General features: G+C 41.6%; 1 protein-coding gene across 1 annotated transcript in view; it reads left to right on the plus strand.

The window, feature by feature from the left end:
- Positions 1-474: 474 nt before the first annotated feature.
- The window catches only part of EXOC6 (exocyst complex component 6), a 193,626-nt gene continuing 169,192 nt past the window's right edge, over positions 475-24,908 (plus strand). Inside the window, 1 exon segment of the mRNA XM_030568678.1 lies at positions 475-653. Coding sequence (XP_030424538.1) covers positions 532-653 — 122 coding nt within the window. The 5' untranslated portion in view covers positions 475-531.

The raw sequence follows: 24,908 nt of genomic DNA on the forward strand, positions 1-24,908 counted from the left end.
TACTTTTGCATTTCACAGCCCTTTTCCCTAACAGTTTTCTGTTTGTGTGGGTCTTTCACAAAGCAACAGGGAAAAGACACATTTGGAAAATAGGAAAATGTGATTTCAAACCCACAAAAATTGACAGAGGGACTTTGAAATAAGTGTCCTGTCTGAAACTACATGTAAATTGTGTTCTGAAGATAACTATATTTCAGGTTTTTGGTGTCCCCTTTCATCTGCAATAGTTATCATCTGTGAAACGTTTTAAATGTGTTAATGAACTATTCAATGCTTTTGACAACAAAGTTTCCCTGAAAATAATAAATAAGTTCATCTTCAAGAAAAGACATTAATGAAGCGGGTACAGTGTAATAGGCACATTACTAGAGGAGATAGGAAAACAGCAGCTGTGCAGCATTCTTGGACACAAAGTCCTCACGAATCACGAGGTCAGCCCAGGGTCTGATTTTTCATTGCTGGTTTTGCTGACTACAGATTCATTCTGGTAATGATAGTAAACAGAATAAAAGTCCTGCCCTGAAGTTAGAAATGGCTAGAAAAAGCAAACTAAACTTGCTGGAGCTTTATTCAGAAGAAAACAAAGATCAAATATATGAAAATGTCTTTGCTGAGATTGAGTCATTTGAACTGCCTCTTGGAACCAGTTTAAGGTAGGCATAATTTATATCATATTATATTGTATAAAAAGGATTTGTTTTATTCTTAGGCTGTTGTTTCCCTCACCCCCAGGGACTGGAGACCTAATCCTGCACATACTGTAATTCATAGGAAAACTTCCTTTGAATTCAATGGGAGTAGGATTGGGCCCTAAAGGAACAAGCATAGACTAAAGGCCTCTGCTGAACCCCTTCTCACCAGGACAAGGGGTGTCTTTACAGACTTACCACAAGTGCTCCATGAAGCAAGAGATTACCTTTATAAATGAAAACAGGAAACAATCACTGTTTTTCCATAATGGAATGCTTTTAATTTGTTATCAGCCAATGCCATCAGCGACATGCTTGAAAAAATAGGTGAATGACTTTTGAATGACTTCAGATATTTTAGACAGACACTACCCTTGTTTATTATCAAAGTGTATCTACATGCAGTTAAGTTTTATTTAGTGAAATTCCTAAATGTCTTTGAAAAAATTAGAAATAATGCATTTACAATTTATTGCATTTTCATGGACACGACGCTTATATATTAAAGATTGTATGTTTAGCTTTATTGTTGGTGTCAGCAGCAAAGTGTTAAAAATAGCTTATCTGGTGTTATCGATGTCCATTTGCAGTGAGGATCAGACCAAAGAAAGAAACCATATATCTTCATTGAGAAATAAATTTAATTTTTCCTGAAACTTGGATCTATCACCCTATTCTGTAAATAACTTGAGTGATGGAAAAAAGGAATGTAGGAAGAATTTTACTATATATCAATGATTTCTATGGGGAAATAATATGGAAAAGGTAGCTAAAACCTCAAAATAGTTTCCCCTTCTGTTATCTCCCTCCTGCATCACTGCCCGAACCATACTTTGTAGGAGCTTGTCTACACTTAGAAAAACTACCTGTTGCTGACTATGGATGTCACCAATAGGTTCAGCTGAACCAAAGCTGAAAATGATCTAGTTGCAAGTGTAGACAACATCCAAACTATGTTCAGTATTGTTTCATTAACTGTGGCCTAGTGCTTGATGGTGGTTTAATTACAGTTACTGAAATGGTACTGAACACAATTGCAGCTAATGCACATTCTGGGCTGGTTCAGTTACATACAGTGCTGATAACTGTTGTTAGCAAAGGTTAGATTTTCTAGTCTAGGAAAAGCACAAATGGACAAGCCACATTTTAAGGACCAAATTTTCAAAAGTTGGCTTCCATTTGTGCACAGATAACTTTGCACTGTAAAAAATCTAGGTCTGGCCCATTTACCTTAGCAATTTTTGGTCCCAAAACCCAAATGTACAATCAAAATAGAAATCAAGTGAGCAGTTCCTACTTCTCTGCAAAAATAAGGACTCTGATTTATCTGAGCCCCAAAGCAGTGGAAAAAAACACATATCTGGTACATATATCCAACTGAATCTTGCTAATTTTTATCCCCAATCTACCAAGTTCTCTAAGCTAAACAGAGAAAAATAAAACAGTTCCCAGTGAAAATAAATACAAAATAATAATAGTGCACCAAAGAAATCTAGAACTAGAAAACTGATCCAGCAGCACCAAAAAAACCCACTGTCCAACACCTGGATCTTCTTGGATCCAGCTTGTAATGTTTTCATCCCAAATACAAAATTTCTACTAGCTAAAGAGAGAAATACTGCTAGCTGCTCTAATTCCACTGCAAAATGAAGGCCCTGTTGCACCCTTGGTCAAAAGCACCACAAAGATATATATCTAGCATCTGGAGCTTGCTGGATCCTACCATTTTTGGTCTTGATCCCCAAAGTGTATTGTCAAAATAGACAATGCATGTTTTTATTTCTGCTTGAACAGAAAAATCCAAGTTCCAATAAATCCTGCTGCAAAAGCAACACAAAACCATGTATCTGGCACCTAGGTCTTGTTGGGTCTAGCAAATTTTGGCTGCAGGTCTCTAAGTCTACTCCACACTAGCACTTAAAAAATCCAAATCCAAAACATCCAGCTCATTCTTTCACCCATCTCCAAAGTTATCATGACCTCTCAGAAACACAATTAAATTGGATACAGATGTATTTGATTTTAAAAAGATAGCTACACTTGCTGTCTATTTAGAATGTAAAAAGGCCTGGGATCTAGATGAAAAATGGACCTTGCTGGATTCTGGTCCATATTTTGATTTTTTTAAGTGCTCCTGTTTCAGAGTATAATAGGGGACCAGATTTTTAAAAGGCCCTAAGAGCAGCTATAAGGGATCTCTTTCTGTTGTAGAATTTAGAGATGAATAGCAAAAAAACCCAAACAACAACAAACCCCAAAACCAAACTGTTGGATTGGGCAACACCTGAGTGTTTACAGCACCTATGTACATGGATGCATCAGGATCCAGAAATTTTGGTGCAGTAGGAACGGCCCTGGAATTTAGATGAAAGGTGTTTTTGTAGGGCTTGTGTGTTGGGATGTGTGCAGGTCCAAAAATTTTGGTGACGTAAGAGCCATTAGCCGTTCTCAGTTTATGCATTAGAATTTGGTGCTTTGGGCCAAAATTTGGCTAGATCCAGGTGCCGGTGCCTGGTTTTTGACGAACTCTAAAATGTGCCGAGACTGGATTTATATAATCATTTACTATTATTATCTGGCGTGTGCGGGAAGAGTGGCTAGACTTGTTTTCTGCTGCATTTGGGACCAGCAGTCTCCTCTTGTGCGATCTAGGCAGACACTCTCGTACCTTTTCCCTCCGCACTCTTAACCCTGGACTCCAGTCCTGCCCTCCCCAATGCTCCCGGGTCCCCGCAGCCCCGCTTCCTTCTCGCCGAATCCCTGCTGCCCCTTCAGTTCCAGCAACCCCTGCCCCTCTCTGTCCCCCCACCGCCCTCTCGGCTCAGAGTGCGCACGTCTCCCCGCTCCGCTGTACCCCCGGCAGCGCTGCGGAGCGGGCGGGCTTGGCGCCAGCGGCGGACCCGGCTCTGCAACTTTCGGGGTGGGTGGGGGCGTGGAGCGCAGGGGCCCGATCCCGGGCCGGCAGCGGCTGCAGCGCTGCGCCGCCTCCCCAGCGCGCCCCGCAGCGGCGCTGCTGCCCGGTTCCCTCCCACCCAAGATGGCGGAGAGCCTCGCCGAGCATGAGCGGATCCTGCAGGAGATCGAGAGCACGGACACGGCCTGCGTGGGGCCCACCCTGCGGTGAGGGACAGGGACCAGGGCCGGGAGGTGGGTGGGGGTCTCCAGATGGCGAGGGGCTTCCCGCCCGGCGAGACCCAGGGGCTGGGCTGGACCCTCGCACTGATAGCTCCGCCCCAGAGACACCGAGACTCCGGCAAGTGCTGGGCGGGGCGCAGCCCTTGGAGGGTTCGCTCCCGCTGAGCCTCGGGTCTTGCCCGCCCCTTTGTTCACAAAGCCCCTACCCCCCTTCCAGCCCCCGGCGGGGCCCTGCTCGCAGCGCTGCACCCCGGCCAGTCTGAACGGCCTCCGGCCTTGGAGGGAAGGGGGCGCCCCGGTGTGAAGCATCCCCTCCTGGCCTGTGTTACTGGGGCCTGGCCGGAGCCGTGGAAGCTGTCGGGGGAAGGCGCTGGCGAAGGCAGCTAGAGCACGGGGACCCCAGCACGTCCAGGACTCGCTGGACCAGCTGGTTATTGTACCAGCACGGGACAGGGACCCCTGGAGGGCCTGGGCACTGTCCCCCTCGTAGACACACTGCAGATCCGTGCCACATGCGCTTCCCATAACCGACAGCATCAGCCTGACTCCGTTCTTTTCCTGTGGGGAGAGGGGACTAACTTGTCACGTTCCCTCCCCACTCCTGGCCAGGGCAGCGTTGGTTCTGGTGCAGAAGGCCGTGAAGATTTGTCTAAAGTTAACGTGCTCTGCATGGGAGGAAGGGCAGCAAACTTCAGTTGTTGGTGTGTTTGTATTTGGGAGCTGTCAAAGGCGGTGGGTGTGGCTGGCTGCTGGTTTCCTCATTGGCTTTGGGATTCGGGATGTTCTGTTTGAAGTGGTGTCAGCCTCTCCATGCCATTTCAGATTTCAGCTTTTCTTACTGTCTTGGAGTCTGTGGTTGACAAATGACCGCAAGGTAAAATTCCAAACATGGGGTGAAATCTATCCTGGGTGCTTGATGTGGTAAGGAGCAGTAATACTCCATTCCACATTTAAGATTGAAGTTAGTTTCCCCACTATCAGAGGGGTAGCCGTATTAGTCTGGATCTGTAAAAAGCGACAAAGAGTCTGTGGCATCTTATGACTAACAAACATATTGTCTATAAGGTGCCACAGGACTCTTTGTTGCTTTCCTCACTATGAAACTAGTTGTTAATCTCCTCTAACTTCACCCAAATGAAACTGATTCCCCATAAATGTTGCCATATCTCATGTCTTGGCAGATTTTTTTCTGGTAGTTTGATAACATTCAGAAAATTTTTGACTCACCATAACTTCAAAATTATTTTTACAGCTGTCATATCTCTCGAATGGTTCTGTCTGAAAACTTCAAATAGGTCTTGTTTTCTTGGCCTTGTTGGGGAGAAATATCTTTAGTACTTTTATGGAGGGGAAACAGTCTAGGCTTTGTTACAACTGCTAGTCTGATGGTAGTAGAAAGGGTGTCACACAGACAGGCAAGTATTCAGGATATGGAGAGAATATGGGGGACCAGGAGGGACATGGCCTGCCTGGAGCTTTACTTCCTGGTCGCTGAATGAGGGAATGTAAGATTGCTGGGAGGAAGGGGAGCCTGGAACGGGACAGAAGACTTGTCAAAGCATATAAGGGGTGAGTATGAGGGTACATGTGATCTTTGGTGAAAGACATATTGGATGTGTATGCAGGGAACTGAAGAGGCATAGAAGAGTGTGTGCAGGGGACCATGTTGAAACACGGAGGGGAGTAGGTGGTGGTGGGTGAGAGAGAAAAGTGCATTAAGGGATGCAGGGAACTGGAGGGCTTGAAAAGGAGCAGGGCAGTTGAGGGGTCATGGTTGAAGTGCACAAAGGACCTGTGAGAAGCCCAGATAGGGGATATACAGGGGATCAGAATGAGGTATGGAAGAGGGAATGGAGAGAACTGGGGACAAAGAAAGAAAGGTACAGGGGATCAGGGAGAACCAAAGAGGGGATAAGGAAAGGTTGAATCTCCTATCCATGTTAAATACCTAATATTTTCAAGATATAAACATTTAAATGTTTGAAGTTTTCTCTGTGGGTAAAAGTTCTCCCACCTTTCTCCATGCATATTCTCCATGGATTTGCTCATGTCTTCAGAAGAGAAGCTTTGCTTTGGTAGGTCTGATAAGTTCTGTACGAGGAGGGCATCCTTAAACACTGGCCTGATTTAAACTTCTTGTGCTCATTCACAAACAAAAACTTGGCAAAACAAGAATTAAGGTTGACATAATAATAATAATTAATAATGCCTAACTCTTATATATCACTTTTCATCAGTAGATCTGACAGTACTTTACCAAGGAGGTAAGTTTTACAGAGGAAGAAATATTTCAAAGGCATTCAGCCAACACCCAAAGGTATTATACTCCCTTTGGAAAAATGTACACCTTTTAAAAACAAAACTACATTTAAAGTTCTGGAAATGAATAGTTAAGGGATCCAGCTGGTTCCCAACTGCTGTTTTGTAATGCAGCATTCATTATTATCTGCACAATTTACACTGGACAAATCTTACCTCTCTCCCCCCAAAATGATTTGACCTAGATTTCAAACCAGATAGACGATTGGTAATATTTAGGTGTTAGAATATTTGCTTGATTTTAAATAAATTATTAAATCGCCTCAGTTCCACCTCAACCCCATGATTGCTAGAGTCTAGAGCAGGCCTGCACAACTCATAAAGTGGCGAGGGCCATATTACTCCAAAGAAAACAGCTGAGGGCTGACCTCCCCCAGTGCCACCCTGCCCCCCCCCGAAACAACCCCTCCCCAACCGTCGCCCGCCCCGTGGAAACAAACCCTCCTTCCCCAGCGCCACCCCACTGAAACAGTGGTATTGAACCTTGGTAATATGTTATAGCGGGCCCCTAAGGTAGTATAATTAAGGTAAAAGAAAAATGTCTTCTTGCTAGAAGTAGAATAAGATCTTCCCCCCACTTTGTAATCATTTGCCCTGTTGAATGAATGAGGTGTGACTGAGGAAGGCGTGGAAGCAGGCACCTCCAGACAGCTGCAACCCTTCGAGAGGGGATGGGAGCCAGACCAGACCAGTAGAACAGGTCAGCCACCGACTCATAGCTCATGTCCTCAGCCCACCACCCCCTGCTCGCCTCCTCAGCCCCCCTCCCCTGCCACAGGCCCACCGCCAATGCCTGCCTGCTCGCCTCCTCAGCCCCCCGCGGCTCACCTCCCCCCCTCGCCACTGCCCGCCCGCTCGCCTCCTCAGCCCCCCACCCCCTGCGGCTCACCTGCCCCCTCCGCCACTGCCCGCCCACTTGCCACCTCAGCCCTCCTCCTCCTGTGCATCCCCCCAGGGTTACCTGCTGCGGTGCGGGCAGCCCCCCCGCCCAGCTCACCTCAGCTCCGTCTCCGCCTCACTGGGCCTGAGCATGAAGCCACCGCACTGCTTCTCTTCCCTCTCAGGCTTCCCGCGTGAACAGCTGATTCATGGGAAGCGGGGGGAAAGGGGGAGAAGCGGGGCGGAGCATTCAGGGGAGGAGGCGTAGGTGGAGCGGCGGTGAGCTGGGGCCAGCCGCCAGCTCACCAGCCCCCCGCCACTGCCCATCTGCTCGCTTCCTCAGGCCCCCTCCCCCGCTGCCAGCTCAGCTGCCCCCCCTCACTGCCCACCCGCTCACCTCCTCAGCCCCTCTCCCTCACCCGCTGCTTGCCTACTTACCCTCTTCCCGCTCCACGAACCGCACAGTGAGGCCTAGTCTAGAGGCAAAATGGTAGACAAAATTCAGCATTGATAAGTGCAAAGTAATGCACACTGGAAAAAATAATCTCAACTATAAATATACAATGGTGGGTTCTAAATTAACTGTTACCACTCAAGAAAGATCTTGGAGTCACCATGGATACTTTGAAAACTTCTGCTCAATGCTTAGCAGCAGTTAAAAAGGCTAACAGTATGTTAGGAACTATTAGGAAAGGGATAGCAAATAAGACAGAAAGTATTACAATACCACTATATAAATCCATGGTTTGCCCACTCCTTAAATAGTGTGTCCAGTTCTAGTTGTCCCATCTCAAAAAGAATATAGTGGAACTGTGAAAGGTTCAGAGAAGGCAACAAAGAGATCAAAGCTATGAAATGACTTCTGTGCAAGGAGAGACTAAAAAGTTAGGGCTATTCATCTTAGAAAAGAGACAAATAAGAGGGGATATGATTGAGATTTATAAAATCATGAATGGTGTGGAAAAAAATCAGTACAGAAGTGTTATTTATCCTTTCACACAATACAAAAAACAGAGGTCACTCAATTAAATTAATAGGCAGCAGATTTGATACAAACAAGAAGAAGTACTTCTTCACACAACTAAACTATGGAACCCATTGCCATGGGATGTTGTGATGGCCAAAAGTATAATTGGATTCAAAAAAGAACTGGGCAAGTTCATGGAGGATAGGTCCATCAGTAGCTATTAGCCAAGATGGCCAAGGATGCAGCCCCATTCTCGGGGCAGTCCAAAACCTCTGACTACCAGAAGCAAGGAGTGGAAGCCAGAGGTGGATCTTACCATAATTGCCCTGTTCTGTTCACTCCTCTTTAAGTTGTGGTATGGACCACTGTTGGAGACAGTATACTGGGTAAGATCAACCATGGTGTGATCCAGTATAGCTGTTCTTATGTTCTCTTTTATTAAGGAAAGAACAAAGCTAAATGTAAAATCAAATGATAGATAATAAAAATAAGAGAATACAAAGGAGAACAGCTCTGTCTCAATAACCCAAAATAGAACAAGCTGAACATAGAGCGCTGCCTTAGACCAGGGGTGAGCACCCTTTCAGAAGTGGTATGCCGAGTCTTCATATATTCACTCTAATTTAAGGTTTTGCGTGCCGGTAATACATTTTAATGTTTTTAGAAGGTCTCTTTCTATAGGTCTACAATATATAACTGAACTATTATTGTATGTAAAGTAAATAAGGTTTTTTAAGTGTTTAACAGGCTTAATTTAAAATTAAATTAAAAGGCAGAGCCCCCTGAACCGGTGGCCAGGATCCGCAGTGTGCATGCCACTGAAAATCAGCTCGTGTGCCGCCTTTAGCACGTGTGCCATAGGTTGCCTACCCCTGCATTAGACAATAATACCAGTAACAATATTTCATTTTAATTTTCCTGCAACAGTGAATCCACAGGCCAGATATTAGGGCAACCACATTTTGTCATTGGATAACCACATCTAACATCTTATCTGCCCATAGATATGATCAGAAAAAAAAAATCCCCAATCTGATTGTTTCTATACCAATGCAATGTTATCATCCCAAGTCTAGTTACAGGCAACTCCAATGCCTATGCTACTGCTCGCTTGACATTCTGTTAAGGCTACAGATATGTGTAGCTAGCTCATGTGTATAAGTAATAATCCATACTCTGAAGGAATTTGAAATCTGCATAATCTGTGAGCCTCTGAGTCTCATTCTAACGGCATTTTTATACAGGTTATGTACTTTCCTTTGAGCAATCCTTTTGAAAGGGCACAGGAATATATGTGTCTGTTAAGATATTATCACTTGGAGCCCAAGCCTGAAGTCTTTTTTTTTTCAGGCAAAATGCCCATTGACTACAATAGGCATTCTGTCTCAGCAAAATCAGGTCCTCACTCTCCATGTCTGCTCCCTAGTACTGGATAGAATATCTTTTCTTTGGAACTTCAGTTGCCGAATGAAGCAGACAGGATTCCCTGCCAATGCCACTGCTACTCCTGCTTCTTATATCCTGTATGTTAATGATGTTTTACTGATGTGGGTGCGCCTTGTTCCCTAAGTGGATATCAGTTTTCTTACAGAACATACATATTGCTGAAAGGTCCTTAGCTAATTTCCCTGTATATCTAGTCCTATTATTTCTGGAACGTCACCCATTTTGATTTTTAACTTATACAGCAGTGCTGCGCTCTGTTTCCAAAGATCTGTTCAAGAAACTGCAACAAAAACTGGTATTGTGCACATTTGATTCTCCCTTATAGCAGGACAGCTTTGATCTGTTTTACTAGGGCAAAGAAGCCTTAAAGTCTGCTTAGCAGGTCTTAGGAGGATCACTGCAGTGTAGTGGGATCCTCAAATAGCATAGAACCAGTCTAATGGCTCCTATACCTATCCCTGCTCCTCAGAGTCAGTGCAAATGATGTGATTAGAGGAAAGGGGGCATGGCAGTGGTGTCCCTGCATCTAGTGATCTCCAGCTGCTGTAATAGCCCCTTTGGCACAAATCGGAGCAGCCTAGAAACTGCCAGAATCTACTTTAACTTGCACAAAGGAACCAAATTGGTGCAGAGTGGCCTCAAAATCAAGGGATCAAAGGTTGCTTGAAACCATCTTTGCACTCTTTCTTAACTTGTGATAAATGCTCCTTAGCTGCAGCTGAGTATCAGCAACTACAGTGTACGTGTCATATTCATTGAACAGCCAATTCTACTGTACAGAACACTATCCAAACCCTATAGATTTGACAAAATACATAGCATTTCTTTGTCAAAACATCATCATCTCTGTAGAATGTCCATGACCAGTCCCTCTTTCATGTCATGTTATGAAACTGAAAGTACAATGTGTTGACAAAAGGCAGGACAATTTATAGACTTGAGTAAGATAATTTGCAAATGCAGTAATATTGTAGAATTCACGTGAACCTCAGATTAAGAAGACATCCATCCACAGTGACATTTGTACATTCATCTATATTAAACTATTGCCTCTTTTGAATCAGGGACTGGCTGTCCCCTTCCTCACAATAGCCAGTACTAGGAAGGCTCTGAGACTGGAGAGGGGAAGAAAAGAAGCTTTATCTTCCTTCTAGCAGATAGAGGCTGCAGATTTCAGAAAGCTGTTAGCAAGAGGCTGATACTAAAAATCCTAGCCCAAAGAGGGTCCCAGGATAGCACCATGGAAAGGACCCAGAACCCTCCATTTTCCCAGGGTAGAGAGGGGAGTAGGACTAGACTTCTCACCAGAACACTGTCCCAAACCTCACTGGAATTGCTATTCTCATTTTTTGTACTGACTACTAAGTTTTGTCTTCTGATTAGTTGATGTGGTCATTTTTTCAAGTGCTGTACATAATGGATTGTGGAATATAGCACGCACAGTGGATGTATATCATCAAGGGGAGAGGGTGTGAAGGAAAAGGTTCTCTATACTGCCCGATTACGTTAGACATCTTAAAGTTTATAGCTAAAGTTTATAGACAGTCATTTATTTAAAAAAAATTCAAACTATTACAAACATTACAACAACAAAACCCCAAAACAAACTGCAAAAACTCAAGTGTAACACAAGATGTTGTCAAGACAGCCTTCTTTCACTCTGCTGTGCTTCACTGGGTTTTCCATTTATGTTGGCCAACATCTCATAGTCAGTGGATACACTCTCCTCAGAAGCCCACAACCTGAAAACTCAATATCCCTTCTGAACTGGCCTTGTATACCTTCTCCACGAAAAGAGGTTGGCTTAAAGATGACTTGTAAAGGAGTTTTTAAAAATTGTGCTTTTGTCCTTAAAAAAAAAAATTCTGTAAAGAGGGACTGAAAGTTTTTTTTAAAAGAAAATGTTTATTTTTTCTGTTTGTTTTTATACCTTAGAAGTATTAGGAATTCAGAGTCTGGTCTTCCTTGATTTTGGGAAGACTACAGGAAGGCATAGGGGATATATATTGTGAGTCTTAACACTAAGGGAAAGGGTGAGGATGATGGAATTTTAACAAAGATTTGTATTAGCCAAAATTTTAGTTGGTCATTTAAGTTAAATAAAGTGTTAACAAAACAAAGTTTTTATATATCTTTACAAACCTTTTCCTGCTTAGTCTACACACAGAGTGGCAGCTGTTTAAACAAAGATGTATTTTTAAATTAAGTTACATTGGTTTAACTTGCATCGATAAATTTACAGATGCTAGCTAAACCAATTAAGTGTGTCCACACAGGGTTTTAAAAAAAGATTTCAGTTAAACAGGCGCAGCATCTGTGTTTACACAGAGGCCTTATATAGGTCTTAGCAGTTCAGTGTTCATTCTTTTGTGATAACCATGATTTCACTAGTTCCCTGCTCATCCAGCCTAGACAGGACCTAATCCCTGTCTATTAGAAGACCACTGTGCCTATGTGAAGTCACTTGCAGGATCTGGGCCTTATATTATTTGTCTTTTTCACACACTATATCCCAAAACATTTTACTTCAGTTCCATTTGATATTTTCTGTTGCCATTACAAATAGTACAACCGTTGCCACTCTATAGGAAGGCCAAAAAGCTTGACCTTCATAGAAGAAATTAAACAAGTGTTAATAATTAGAAAGTTTGTAGTGTGGTTCCATGCCTTCCAGTTGATACCCCCAAAATAATAATTTTGTAAAGAAAGTAATAAAATATAAAAAAACTGTAAGTCTAGCAATGAAGAGTTAATCTCGCCAGTTCCCATCTGCCATATAGTCTTCCTCATTCACAGCCACCTTGCTTTATTTGCATTACCCACTCAACTCTTTAGTTTTGCTTTGTAATGGAATGACATTATTGGATGTTACTTTTATAGGTAATACATGTAACAAAGATTGCAGAAAGAATACAGTCCCTATCTACTCTAAATCATGTCAGAGTTCTAAAAGTTTTCCAACAGTGTAATGGGTTGGTGGGTTGGAAGGATATTGTTATGAACATGGAATGACTGTTTGATGTAATGAAATCTGGTGATTAAATGGTGTGGTAGGATTATGCAAGTGCATATATAGGGCTTGCAAATTTGTATTTTTTATCTATAGTTTGTAGCAATTTTGCAAATTTTGCAATATTTATAGAGAATAGTGTTGCATTATATGTTAGTAATTTAGTTTACTTGAAATGGATCCATTGATTTGGGTATGGGATTTTATAATTTGCTTGTAGAATGATATTTTAAACTTTGCATACCAATTTGCAAATCTAATCCTGTACTAGTGCTGCCTTCTGTTGTTCTGAGTGCTCACTGTGATTGTGTCCATAAATATGTTTTGTTCCTTGTCCCCCCTTCAAGCTAGAAGGAGCTGGGAAAGTCTCTTATACCTGGGCTCTTAACTTGTGTTTGGCTCAACTCCTAGAGTGTGCTCTGCTGCAGATACAGGCATCAACGTGTTTTGATTAAGTTATTTGTGGTAAACTTATGTTTTGTCACTGCAGTGCTGCAGGATGATGAGAATAGTATTTCCACTGAGAATAATATATCCCGAAAGACAGGTGGCTTGGTCATTAGTGCAGGAATATGTGTAACAGTACTTTTGTTATTTGTTGTAAATTTGATGGTATTTAAATTGAGCGGTAGTCACGCAGGTAAGGCATTGCCTATCTGTATAAAGCGGTCTTGCAGACTCAATTTGTACATTGCATAATAGGTCAATAGTTTTTTTTATCACTAGGCCACTTAGTAGAGTCAAAGCACATGAGAATAGTGTCCATAGTGGCCTGGTGAATCTGGAATTAATATGTTCAATGGTAACTTCAAGTATGCAAGTCCAATTTTTCTGTACTTTGTCTCTAAAGAACCAGAAATGTTTGCCTCTTCAAATTTGCCATCTGTAGTGATACATTTTCAGATGTCTGGGCCAGGATTGACTTTCATTACTGTGAGTTCAAGCATAGCACTTTTCTAGCTTTTTCAAAGGCTCAAACATTTCATGGTTAATTGCATTTTTATTTCATTTCTTGTTGCAAGAGAGACTTCAGTCACAGTGCTGAATAAGTCTATCATGAAAGACATGTCCACAGATTAGACTATGTTGATCACCTTAAAAGCGCCCCTGACTTGGGCTACATCAGCCTCTAACTTGGTCCATTCAATATGTTCCAAATGGGTGACAGCCAAATTACAATTTTTGATCACTGCCTTCAGAACTCCGACATGACTAGCAACCCGGGAACTTGTTGGAGTCTTCTGAAATATCTCTTTGTGACTTCAGAGGCATCAGCAAAAGCTCAGAGTTGTTACCATGCTTTGGGACTTAAATAGTAAAATCTGAACATGTCTTTCAAAACACATTCAAACTTTGAAGAAGATAGGGATAAACTTTTTACAGTATCACTGAGGAATATCACATCGTTTGAACAACTCATTCACGGTTGCATCACCTACATTTAGACAAGCCAGTTTTGATTTGAACTCTTCTTTGCTATTTTGTTCCTAATGCTGATTTTATTTCCTATATGATACCATTAGCCATCCCACTTTATGGGTCTTCTATGACCAAAAAGAATACACAGTTTCCCATCCTGCACAAATCTGATGTGCTCTGACACTTGCCTCGCTACAGACCTGTCAGTGAATGCACTAACCAGCAAAGTAGTAAGTGTAGCTTTCTATATGTGTTTCTGAGACATTTATGTAAGAGACTTTGCCGTTACCTCTATACTTTCACTGCGTGAACATCAATGTAATTTTGTCCAAGATATGGCTATTTTTGACTTGTAAGTTAGGGTATTTCAATCTCTAAAACGGAAATCATGTCCAGTGACTATAAGTGCTGCTAAAAAAGGTCGCAAACTGTTGAATCTCTTCATGTTGCGTTTAACGGAACAGTATATTAATAAGAAAACACATTTTCTTCTTCCATGCTTTTCACATGAGCAGCAGAGCACTCTATATATAGGTAATCACTTCTGAAGGATTTATACCCATCTGTAAAAAGACTTCATATAAAATTTTTATGATTTCTGCAAACAACAGAATATTTAATCTCTATAACACAGACCCCATTGACACTTAGCTTTTCATGGATTCTGGGAGGTGCTTTATGTCACATTAATTTCCCATAGTCCGTCCTGGGGAGGAAGTATGGTCTAGTGGATAGAGCACTGGTCTGGAAGTTAGGAGACCTGGATTCTAGCCTTGGTTCTGCCATTGATGTGCTATATAAACTCAGGCAAGTCACTTCACTTCTCTTTGCCTCTGTTTTTCCCCTCCTGCCCTTTGTCTGTCTTGGCTATTTAGAGTGCACTCTTATTGAGCAGGGACTCTATACCTTTGTACAGAGCAGAGCAGAATGGGCCCCAGTCTTGGTTGGAGCCTCTAACCGTGACTATAATATAAATAAATAAATATCAGAATTCTCTTCCTTTCCAGGTGCTTTATGCTTACTTGGTTCAGGGCATTCAGCATCACCATCAACTGATTAACCCCCACCCCGGTCCAAAAAAGAAACCCACCACAACAAAAATGTAGTGGTGTAATGTGTCCCATGTTTATTCATAGACTCTAGGCCTGGAAGGGACTTTAAGAGGTCATCGAGTCCAGTCCCCTGCCCTCATGGCAGGACCAAATACTGTCTAGACCATCCATCTCCAGAGATGGAGATTCCACAACCTTGCTAGGCAATTTATTCCAGTGTTTAACCACCCTGACAGTTAGGAACTTTTTCCTAATGTCCAACCTAAATCTCCCTTGCTGCAGTTTAAGCCCACTGTTTCTTGTTCTATCATTAGAGGCTAAGGTGAACAAGTTTTCTCCCTCCTCCTGATGACACCCTTTTAGATACCTGAAAGCTTTTTAAATCAACCATGTCCATCATGTTCATAGTTCTTGTACAGATGTGTTTAAAATAGCACAAAGGATTTATTTGCAAATGAAACTGCTTGGTGGCAGCAGAAGCTAAGTTTGTAATTGCAAGACTGTAACACAATATTAGAGGGCTAACTCCTTCCAAAAATCAAATCAGACTTCTGCAGCAAGTAATCAAATTATATTGCATTGTAATACACAGCTGGTTCTGGCTCAGTAGCTTGCCTTTATGGCTACTACCTGACTATATCTGAAAAGCCTAACCCTAATTCTTGTCACGGCAGACCTCAGATAAGAGTGTTTGACAGCACATTCACACTGAGGCTCTACTCATGCATTTCTCTTTGGTCTTGCTTCCTTCTCCCAAGGAGTTACTTTTGTGGCTGGCATCAATTATGTCCTGGCCAAGAAGGAGTTAATAGTCTATCTTGGAGGCAGCTAATAGTCTATCTTGAAATCTTTACTGTACCCCAGCTTTGCCAGTAAAATAAAGTCTGGAGGAAACTAAGATACTTCAGTTGTGGGAATGATAAGGAAGGAAACAAGTTTTAGAATTCAGCTGCCCTGATAAAAAAATCTGGAACTTGAGGTAGAGGACGAAGGAGGTAGGTTGAACTGCTCTAAGAACCTGCAGAGAAGGCTGTGACTTATTTATTGTTCATTCGTTTGTCAATATAAAGGCAAACTTCAGGAAGGGTTTTGAGTTTCGACCCTACACAGGACATTTGGGTTGTATTTTAGGACAGGTGGGAAAGTTACCTGCTCACAAATCCCACTGACTGCAAATATTGCAGTCCTCACGGACAACAGAGATATCTAAATGCGTGTGCTCTAGTAACTCGATATAATGGGGCATGTCATATGAGACATTTCAACCTTATAAGAAAAACAGCATGTTTTTAAATGAAGTGTTTTATAGATAAATATTTTAAAAAACAAACAAATATATTGGAAACCTGTGGAAACTTCAGCATTGTTATGGCAATAGATGGCTATGATCTTACATCATGGGATGCAAACTTTCCTACAAATAGATTGACTGTGAAGAAGAGAGGATATTTGTAGCTATGTTAGTCCCAGGGTATTAGAGAGACAGGGTGCGTGAGGGAATATCTTTTATTGGACCAATTTCTGTTTGTGAGGGAGACAAGCTTTCGAGTCATGCAGAGCTCTTCTTCAGGTCTGGGAAAGGTAATCCTAGAATCACAGCAAAATGCAAGGTGGAACAGATTGTTTAGCACAAGTAGTTAGCATATATTGTAAGGAACCATTCAAGTTAACACCTCTGCAGTCATAAGACAAAAAAAGGGGGAAAGTGGGTTACAGATTGTTGTTAATTAAGCCATAAGTCCAGTGTCTGTGGTCAGTCCAGGGTTGTTATTGTCTAGCAGAGTGAGGAATTTAAGCTCTTAGGCTTATTTTCTGAAAGTGTTCTGCAGGTTTCTTTTGAGGATGAGAACTGGTAGGTCAGATATAGAGTGATCGCTTTATGAAAAGTGTTCAGCCATAGGTGATAGGGTGTTTTTGTCTTTATCATTTTCCTGTGAGAGTTAATTTGAGAGAGTAGTGATTGTCTGTCTGGTTTTACCCAAGTAGTTGTTATTGGGGCATGTAGTGCACTGGTGGAGGTACACCACATGTTGTGATAGATATGTAGGAACCTTGGCTCTTGAAAGCTTTGTAATGGGGATGTTGATCACTGTAGCAGTGGAGATATATCTGTAGGTTTTGCATTGATGTTCCGGCAGGGTCTGGTGATGCATTGAGTTATTGTGTCCTGGTCTGTGGAAGCTTGCTTCTGATGATGAGCTTGGAGAGATCGGGGGGGTTGTCTGAAAGCCAGAAGTAGGGCTTCAGGAAATATTTCTTTTAGGTTGGGGTCCCCATCTTTCAGATACCACATCATATGGGTTCCAGTGTGGAGCGGCAGGTGACAACCAGGGGTGTGTGGTTGGAGGGGGTTTTATTTTTGTATTGAAGCAGGTTCTCTTGGGGTATTTGGGTAGCCCAATCCATGATGCACTCTACTTCTATGGTGGAGCGTCCTTTTTCAGTGAAGGTCATTTTAAGTGTGTTAAGGTGCATATCCTGGACTTTATCCTCAGAGCATATTCTGTGGTATCTGAGTGCCTGGATGTAGGTGTCTTTGGGGTGGTTACAGGGTCTATGAAGATAGGTGTGGTTATCTGTGGGTTTCTTGTATGTGGTTGTCTGCAGGGTTGTTGAAAAGCTGATCGTGGTGTCCAGGAAGTTGATGCTAGTGTGGAAGTGTTCCAGAACGAGTATAATGGATAGGTTGTGTGGTGAAAATCTATGACGGAGTTTAAGCTGTCTGTCCAAAGGAGGAAAATATCGATGTATTTCAGGTATATCATTGGTATTGTGTTGCATCACTACTCTGTGTGTGTGTGTGTGTATGTATGTGTAACTAAAAATATATGGATTAACTCTTTAAAGCCACCTAGTAGTGCAAACTTTTATTTATAAACAAATCCAGTACTCCTGATATTGAATGTGGTTTGGGTTGTAGTCTATGAAACTAACTGGTGAAGATGTTGCTTTACGAACTTTGCTTTCTATGATTACAGGATCTTCCCAGCTGCCTCCATTATGTGAATATGTGCATTCAAAATGGGGCAAACTTTGTTCTTGTTTACATGCATGAAGCTTCTGCTGAAATTAGGGGGAGTTCCACAGGAGCATATTTTTTTCTAGTGTCTTTTATTGTTGCATCAGTACAGCAGGAAATTAAAAGAGTAGTGCAGTGCTTGTTTTTCAATCTCTCGTTTCATACATCACTTAGTAGCACAAAAGCTTAGCAGGAAGAGGCATCTCCTTGGTCAGCAATGTAAAAACAGGAAGAAGGAAGTCTATTGCAAATCTGGGTTTACTGATTATCAGTTCATGTTTCGCTACAGAGGATATCCATTAACAGCCATCAGCGTGATACATTGCTTATCCAGAGTGAACAATGTCTGCTGTAGTGTCACTACTACAGAATATTGACCCTGGTTATAGGAAGTAATGTTAACTAACAAACTGTACTCGGCCCTTTCCTGCTCATAGAAACAGGATACTATTAGTGAGAACAATTCACAGAAATTGTACATACAGGAAAACAAGGCAACTAGAGCATAACGGCTAAGCTAAAATTAATAAAATCGTTTTTGTGATTTGGCCTTAACTTGAGTTCTGCATTGTTCTGCTGTATAATGTGATCTTTTAAATAGAATAGTGACATGTATTTATAAATGAGGATGGCAGAATTGGGCCCTTAGGTAGTGTGTGGCAGTAGAACGTCTGGATAGTTATTAAGAAATGTGCTTATTAGAATAACTTTTGTTGAATTACAGGAAACAGCTGGTCTTTATTTTATAAAGCATTTTAAGGGTGTATGCGGCAAACTACATAAAATTACTTCATGGAAAAAAAATAAAGTTTGCAGTTTCTGTAAACACAGAATATCTTTGTATATTATAGGACAAAGGAAATTGCAGTGTTTCCTGTGAAATTGGCTTTTAAAATTAATGTGTGATACAGTATCACATTAGTGACACTACAGTTGTGTTTGAGATGGCATTTCCATTCTAAGGCCCTGATCCTGCATTGTGATCGCAATGGGGCTCTGTTAGGGCAGATTACTGTGCCTGCACCGAGCCCCGCTGAAGTCACAGTACAAGACTGGGGTCTTAAATGGCTTTATTTTATAGCTTACTCAAAACGAAACTTCAGCTTTTTCTCAAATGAGAAGCTGTGTATACATGTCTGTAGTTTATACAAATCCATTTGGCCATTTTTTGTGATGTGCATGTAGAGGTGTAGAGAGTCATGAAGAGCCTCTGTAGCTTTCATGCAAAATTGCTTCATGCTAGGAGAGGTTACTTACACTAGAAAATACCATATTGAACATGCACAGTGTGTTAGATAAGTGTTTTCTTTTTAAAATTTCATTTTGAAAATGACTGTAAAAATGTCACCGTGAAGTTCCTTGTTTGTCTGACTTCTGTATCAAAACTGATCAGTTTGAGCTGTTAAAAAATGTTTTTTCCTAACTTTCAGCAGTGGAACTCTATTTGAGGAGTTGCAAGCAGTTTGGCGGACAGAATTAGAATTCAGAATGACCTTGACAAATGGGTGAATTGGTATGAATTCAACAATGTGAAATTCAATAAAGTGCAAAGTATAGGGTTGCCAACTCTCACTGAAGCTATTCCAGGAGATGTCTCCCCTCCCCCAACATGACATAATGTCATTTTCTTAAAATATCCTATTAAAATCTCCTGGATTGCTTTCAGTAGTCACCAGGAGATCGATGCCAATTCTGGGAGACTCCAGGCCAAATCTGGAGGGTGGCAACCCTAGCAGAATACTTCACTCAGGAAGGAAAAATCAAATGCACAACTGCAAAATGGGGAATAATTGGCTCTGCAGTAGTACTGCTGAGAAGGATATGGGGTTCTAGTGGATCGCAAATATAAGTCTACAATGTGATGCAGCTGAAAAAAAAGGTAATATTATTCTAGTGTGTATTAACAGAAGTGTTGTATGTAAGACATGGGAGTTAATTGTCCCTCTTGGCACTGGGGAGGCCTGAGCTGTAGTACTGAGTCTAGTTGTGGGCACCGCACTTTGGAAAGATGTGGATACAAAAATGTTAAAAGGTTTGAAACTCTGACATTTGGGGAAAGGTTAAAAAAAACAGCACTGTTTAGTTTTGAGAAAAGAAAACTGTAGAGGGAGGGAGAAGGGACCTGATAAGTCTTCAAATGTGTTACGGGCAGTTATAAAGAAGACTCTGATCACTTGATCTCCATGTAAGACAAAAAGTAATGGACTCTGTAGTAAGGTGAGGCCCTGAAATATAAACCCTTATCAGAAGCCCAGTATGAGGCCTAAGGCCTGAACCAAAGTACTTTCAGGCATTGCTAAGCAAAAGCTGGGCTGTGAACCAGAGGCAGGCCCCACTCACAGAAGTTGGCAAGAAGAGGGTTGCTAGAAGCAGATGCATCCACCCATAAGTGCTAATAAGAGGAACTTGTGCCAAGATGGCATCAGAATACTCCACAGAGATAACAAGGAACAGGCAGGTGCATCTTAAAGACAGGGTCAAAAGGACAGCATGATGGATAGATCTGTTCGAAACAACATGATCAAAAGGGGAGACAGCACCCTAATGAGTCAAGGGGCTGTACTGGAATATGTCAGTAGGGATGAGTAATCTGTCCTCTAACTGTATAAAAATAGGTCCCGGAGTGCACATCTTTATCTGACCTAGGAGACAGTGGAAAGTCCCACCACTGACTGATCCGGTCCATTGCCAGGGGCCACAAATTCGTAGTATGTCTTATAGAGTCTACGGGAAACTATTACTATGCTTTGTTTGACAATAAACCTGGCTTGGGTTCCTTCATGCCTTATTAGAGTCTCTGGTCTTTGGGGATTCTCTCAGAGTTTGCAGTTTCAGCTATCTGAACAGGACTGAGGCAGCACACAGAGGGAGCACGCACTGAGCTGACTGTTATCATCATCGAACAAGAGCAGAGCACCGCACCGGTAGCTACTGACAACAGACTCAATCTGCAGCAAGGGAGATTTAGGTTAGATATTTGGAGAAACTTTCTAACTATAGGGATAGTTAAGCACTGATATAGGCTTCCAAGGGTGGAGGCTTTTAAAACAGGTTGGACAAATACCTGTCAGGGATGGTCTAGGTTTAATTGGTCCTGCCACAGTGCAGGGGGCTGGAGTCTTGGACATGATGACTTCTCGAGATCCCTTGCAGCCCTATGTGTCTATGATTCTGTGAAAGTCATGTCGTACATCCTCTACAGTAATAAAAGTTCTACAGTCCAACTTATCCTTTCTGTTACACATGTACAATCCCATCATCTTCATAGTGTTCAGATGTATGCCATCCCCATTATCTTCACTGTGTTTACATAGATGTAACTGATTGGCACTAAGTAAATGATTGTCAGTGCACTAGACGGAATATGTGTATGCAAGTTGTTTAGTTTCTTCATAGATCTTGTGTAATCAGGAAGTGAAAGTCCTCTATGGCAATGCAACTAGAGGGTTTGAAATTTGCAACAGAGGGAAAGATGTGGACGGTAGGGCATTACTAATGGAAAGGTACTACCTATCAGCTCCCCTTGCTGCTCAGCTAAAGGCGTAATTGACCCCACTTGTAGTTCACAGATTCTAAGTCATTTTTACCGTTTTGTTTGACCTCTTATATCATACAGACAATAGAACTTCCCCAAAATAATTTCTAGGGCAGATCTTTCACAAAGACATCCAGTCCTGATTTTAAAATGGTCAGTGATGGAATATCCATCGTGACGCTTTGTAAATTGTTCCAATGAGTAATTACTCTCACCATTCAGAACTTATGCCATACACCGCTACCCTGATATAACACGGCCCGATAAAACATGGATTTGGATATAATGCGATAAAGCAGTGCTCTGGGGGGGCAGGGCTGCGCACTCTGGCGGATCAAAGCAAGTTCGATATGAGGCGATTTCACCTATAATGGGGGAAGATTTTTTTGGCTCCCAAGGACAGCGTTATATTGATGTAGAGGTGTATTTCCAGTCCAAATTTGTCTAACTTCCATTTCCAGCCATTGGATCAAGTTTACCTTTCTCTTCTAGACTGAATAGCCCATTATTAAATATTTGTTTCCCATATAAGTACTTACTGACTATAATCAAACCCCTTAACCTTCTCTTTGTTAAGATAAATGGATCGAGCTTCTTGAGTCTATTGCTTTAAGCTATGTTTTCTACATAAGAATGGCCATACTGGGTCAGACCAAAGGTCCAGCTAGCCCAGTATCTTATATTCCGACAGTGGCCATTGCCAAGTGCCCCAGAGGAAATGAACAGAACAGGTAATCATCAAGTGATCCATCCCCTGTCGCTCATTCCCAACTTCTGGCAAACACCATCCCTGTCCGTCCTGGTTAATGCAATTGATGGACCTATCCTCCATGGACTTACCTAGTTCTTTTTTGAACCCTATTATAGTCTTGGTCTTCACAACGTCCTCTGGCAAGGAGTTCCACAGATTGATTGTGCATTGTGTGGAAAAAATACTTCCTTTCATTTGTTTTAAATTTGCTGCCTATTAATTGCATTTGGTGACCCCTAGTTCTTGTATTATGAGAAGGAGTAAATAACACTTCCTTACTTATTTTCTCCACACTAGTCATGATTTTACAGACCTCTATCATATCCCCCCTTAATCGTCTCTTTTCCAAGCTAAAAAGTCCCAGTCTTATTAATCTCTCCTCATACGGCAGCCGTTCCATACCCCTAATTACTTTTGGCCCTTTTCTGAACATTTTTCAGTTCCAGTATATCTTTTTTGAGATGGGGCGACCACATCTGCATGCAGTATTCAAGATGTGGATGTACCATGGATTTATATAGAGGCAACATGGTATTTTCCATCTTATTATCTATCCCTTTCTAATCCTTTAATTATTCTTGTAGCTCTTCTCTGAACCCTCTCCAGTTTATCAACATCATCCTTGAATTGTGGGCACCAGAAATGAATACAGTATTCCAGCAGCGTTTGCATCTGTGCTATATATAGAAGTAAAATAACCTCTCTACTTGTATTCAAGATTCCCATCTTCAGGCATCTCAAGATCCATTAGCTCTTTTGACCACAGAGTCACACTAGGAGGTCATGTTCACCTGGTACCACCCTTGACCCCCAAATCTTTTTCAGAGTAACAGCTTCCCAGGATTGAGTCCCATATCTCCTGTAAGTATGGCCTACATTCTTTGTTTCCAGATGTATACATTTACATTTAGCCATATTAACACTGTATTGTTCGCTTGTGGCCAGTTTACCAAGTGATCTAGATTGCTCAGAATCAGTAACCTGTCCTTGTCACCATTCCCCCAAATTTTGTGTTATCTGCAAACTTTTATGCCTTTATGTTTTCTTCCAGGCCATTGATAAAGATGTTTAATAGTTTAGGGCCAAGAACTGCAGCATCCCACTGGAAACAGGCTCACTAAAAGATGATTCCACATTTACAGTTACATTTTGAGACCTATCAGTTAGTTTTCAATCCATGTAATGTGTGCCATGTTACTTTTATATTGATCTAGTTTTTAAACAAAATGTCATGCAGTACCAAGTCAAATGTCTAACTGAAGTCTAAATATATTACATCCACTCTATTATCTTTATCAACTAAACTTATAATCTCATCAAAAAAGATATCGTTAGTTTGACAGGATCTATTTCCCATAGACCCGTGTTGATTTGCATTAATCATATTACCCTCCTTTAATTCCTCTTCTGCCTTAGCCAAGCTTCTTGCACATTGTCCTTTCTCCCCAGTATTCTAAGTTCTTTTTCCAGTTCCTCAGTACCAGCATCTCAGAGTTCCTCCCGCTAAAATTATCATCTTAGGGCAGATATTGGATCTATCAGTCTTGTTGCTTGTACAGGGAGACTCCTAGCAGTTGTGTTTCTTTCCTCCCTGCTGCTGCTGCTTTTGCTCATGATATCATCACAGCAGCGCCAACCCTCTGCCTCAAACTGGGTAGTAGTGGAAGGGTCTGGAAATCTAGGAATTCCACCTAAAATGAATAAATGTTAAAAAACGAAGTCGTAAACAAAAGTTGACCATTGTTGGTCATAGGTAGACGCTACTGGCACATCGCATTAGACTCCTGATGTATTCAGGTCTCAGATTTACCTCTCAGTATTATGTTCCAATGAGTACTATTACAATTCTGTCCATGGACACAACCATGTGCCTTTCTTTCTTTCTTTCTTTCTTTCTTTCTTTCTTTCTTTCTTTCTTTCTTTCTTTCTTTCTTTCTTTCTTTCTACACACTATCCTAACTCATATAGAAATTAAAATATCATGCATCTTCAAATTTTCTAAACAGTCCACCAATTCTTAAAGTATACCTTTGCTTCTCCTATTCTGCTGCTGTTAGAACATATAAACACTAATGCTTAGTTCCCTAGGAAGGAAGCAGTTCTGTCCAAAAAAGTAACATTCCACAGACTCCTAAAGGTGTTTCTCTTTGTGAATGTGAGATATTGTTAAAAATTAGACCAATTGCCCATTTATAAATCTTAAAAGGAATAGTAAATTGCAGCACTTTTTTTTTAACCCTGTAAAGATTTATTATAAATTATTCTTTTTGGATAATTTATAATTCTGTTTATACTTTTTCTAATATGTTTGTCTTGGCAATTATTTTCCACTGGCTCTTGATCATTTAATTTCAGTTGGGAAGTTAGTCTGTCCTCTGAATGTTCTTGTTTTGTTGAATACTGGAGTTTCTTCCTTTGTCGATTTTATCTTTTTTAATCAACATCTTTTTGTGTACAGTCTTCCTTCTAGATTGTGAGAATGATTAGACACCTGAGTCTCTCCACTCCAGCTACAGGCTTCACACCGGAAGGTGAATTTACCAGAGGGCTTGGCTACACTGGAGAGTTGCAGCGCTGGTGAGGGGGTTACAGCGCTGCAACTCAGGATGTGGCCACACTTGCAAAGCACAGCCAGCGCTGCAACTCCCTGGTTGCAGCGCTGGCTGTACACCTGGTCTGCCTCAGGT

Source organism: Gopherus evgoodei, chromosome 7 (assembly GCF_007399415.2).
Source record: "Gopherus evgoodei ecotype Sinaloan lineage chromosome 7, rGopEvg1_v1.p, whole genome shotgun sequence".
Classification (NCBI taxonomy): Eukaryota; Metazoa; Chordata; order Testudines; family Testudinidae; genus Gopherus; species Gopherus evgoodei.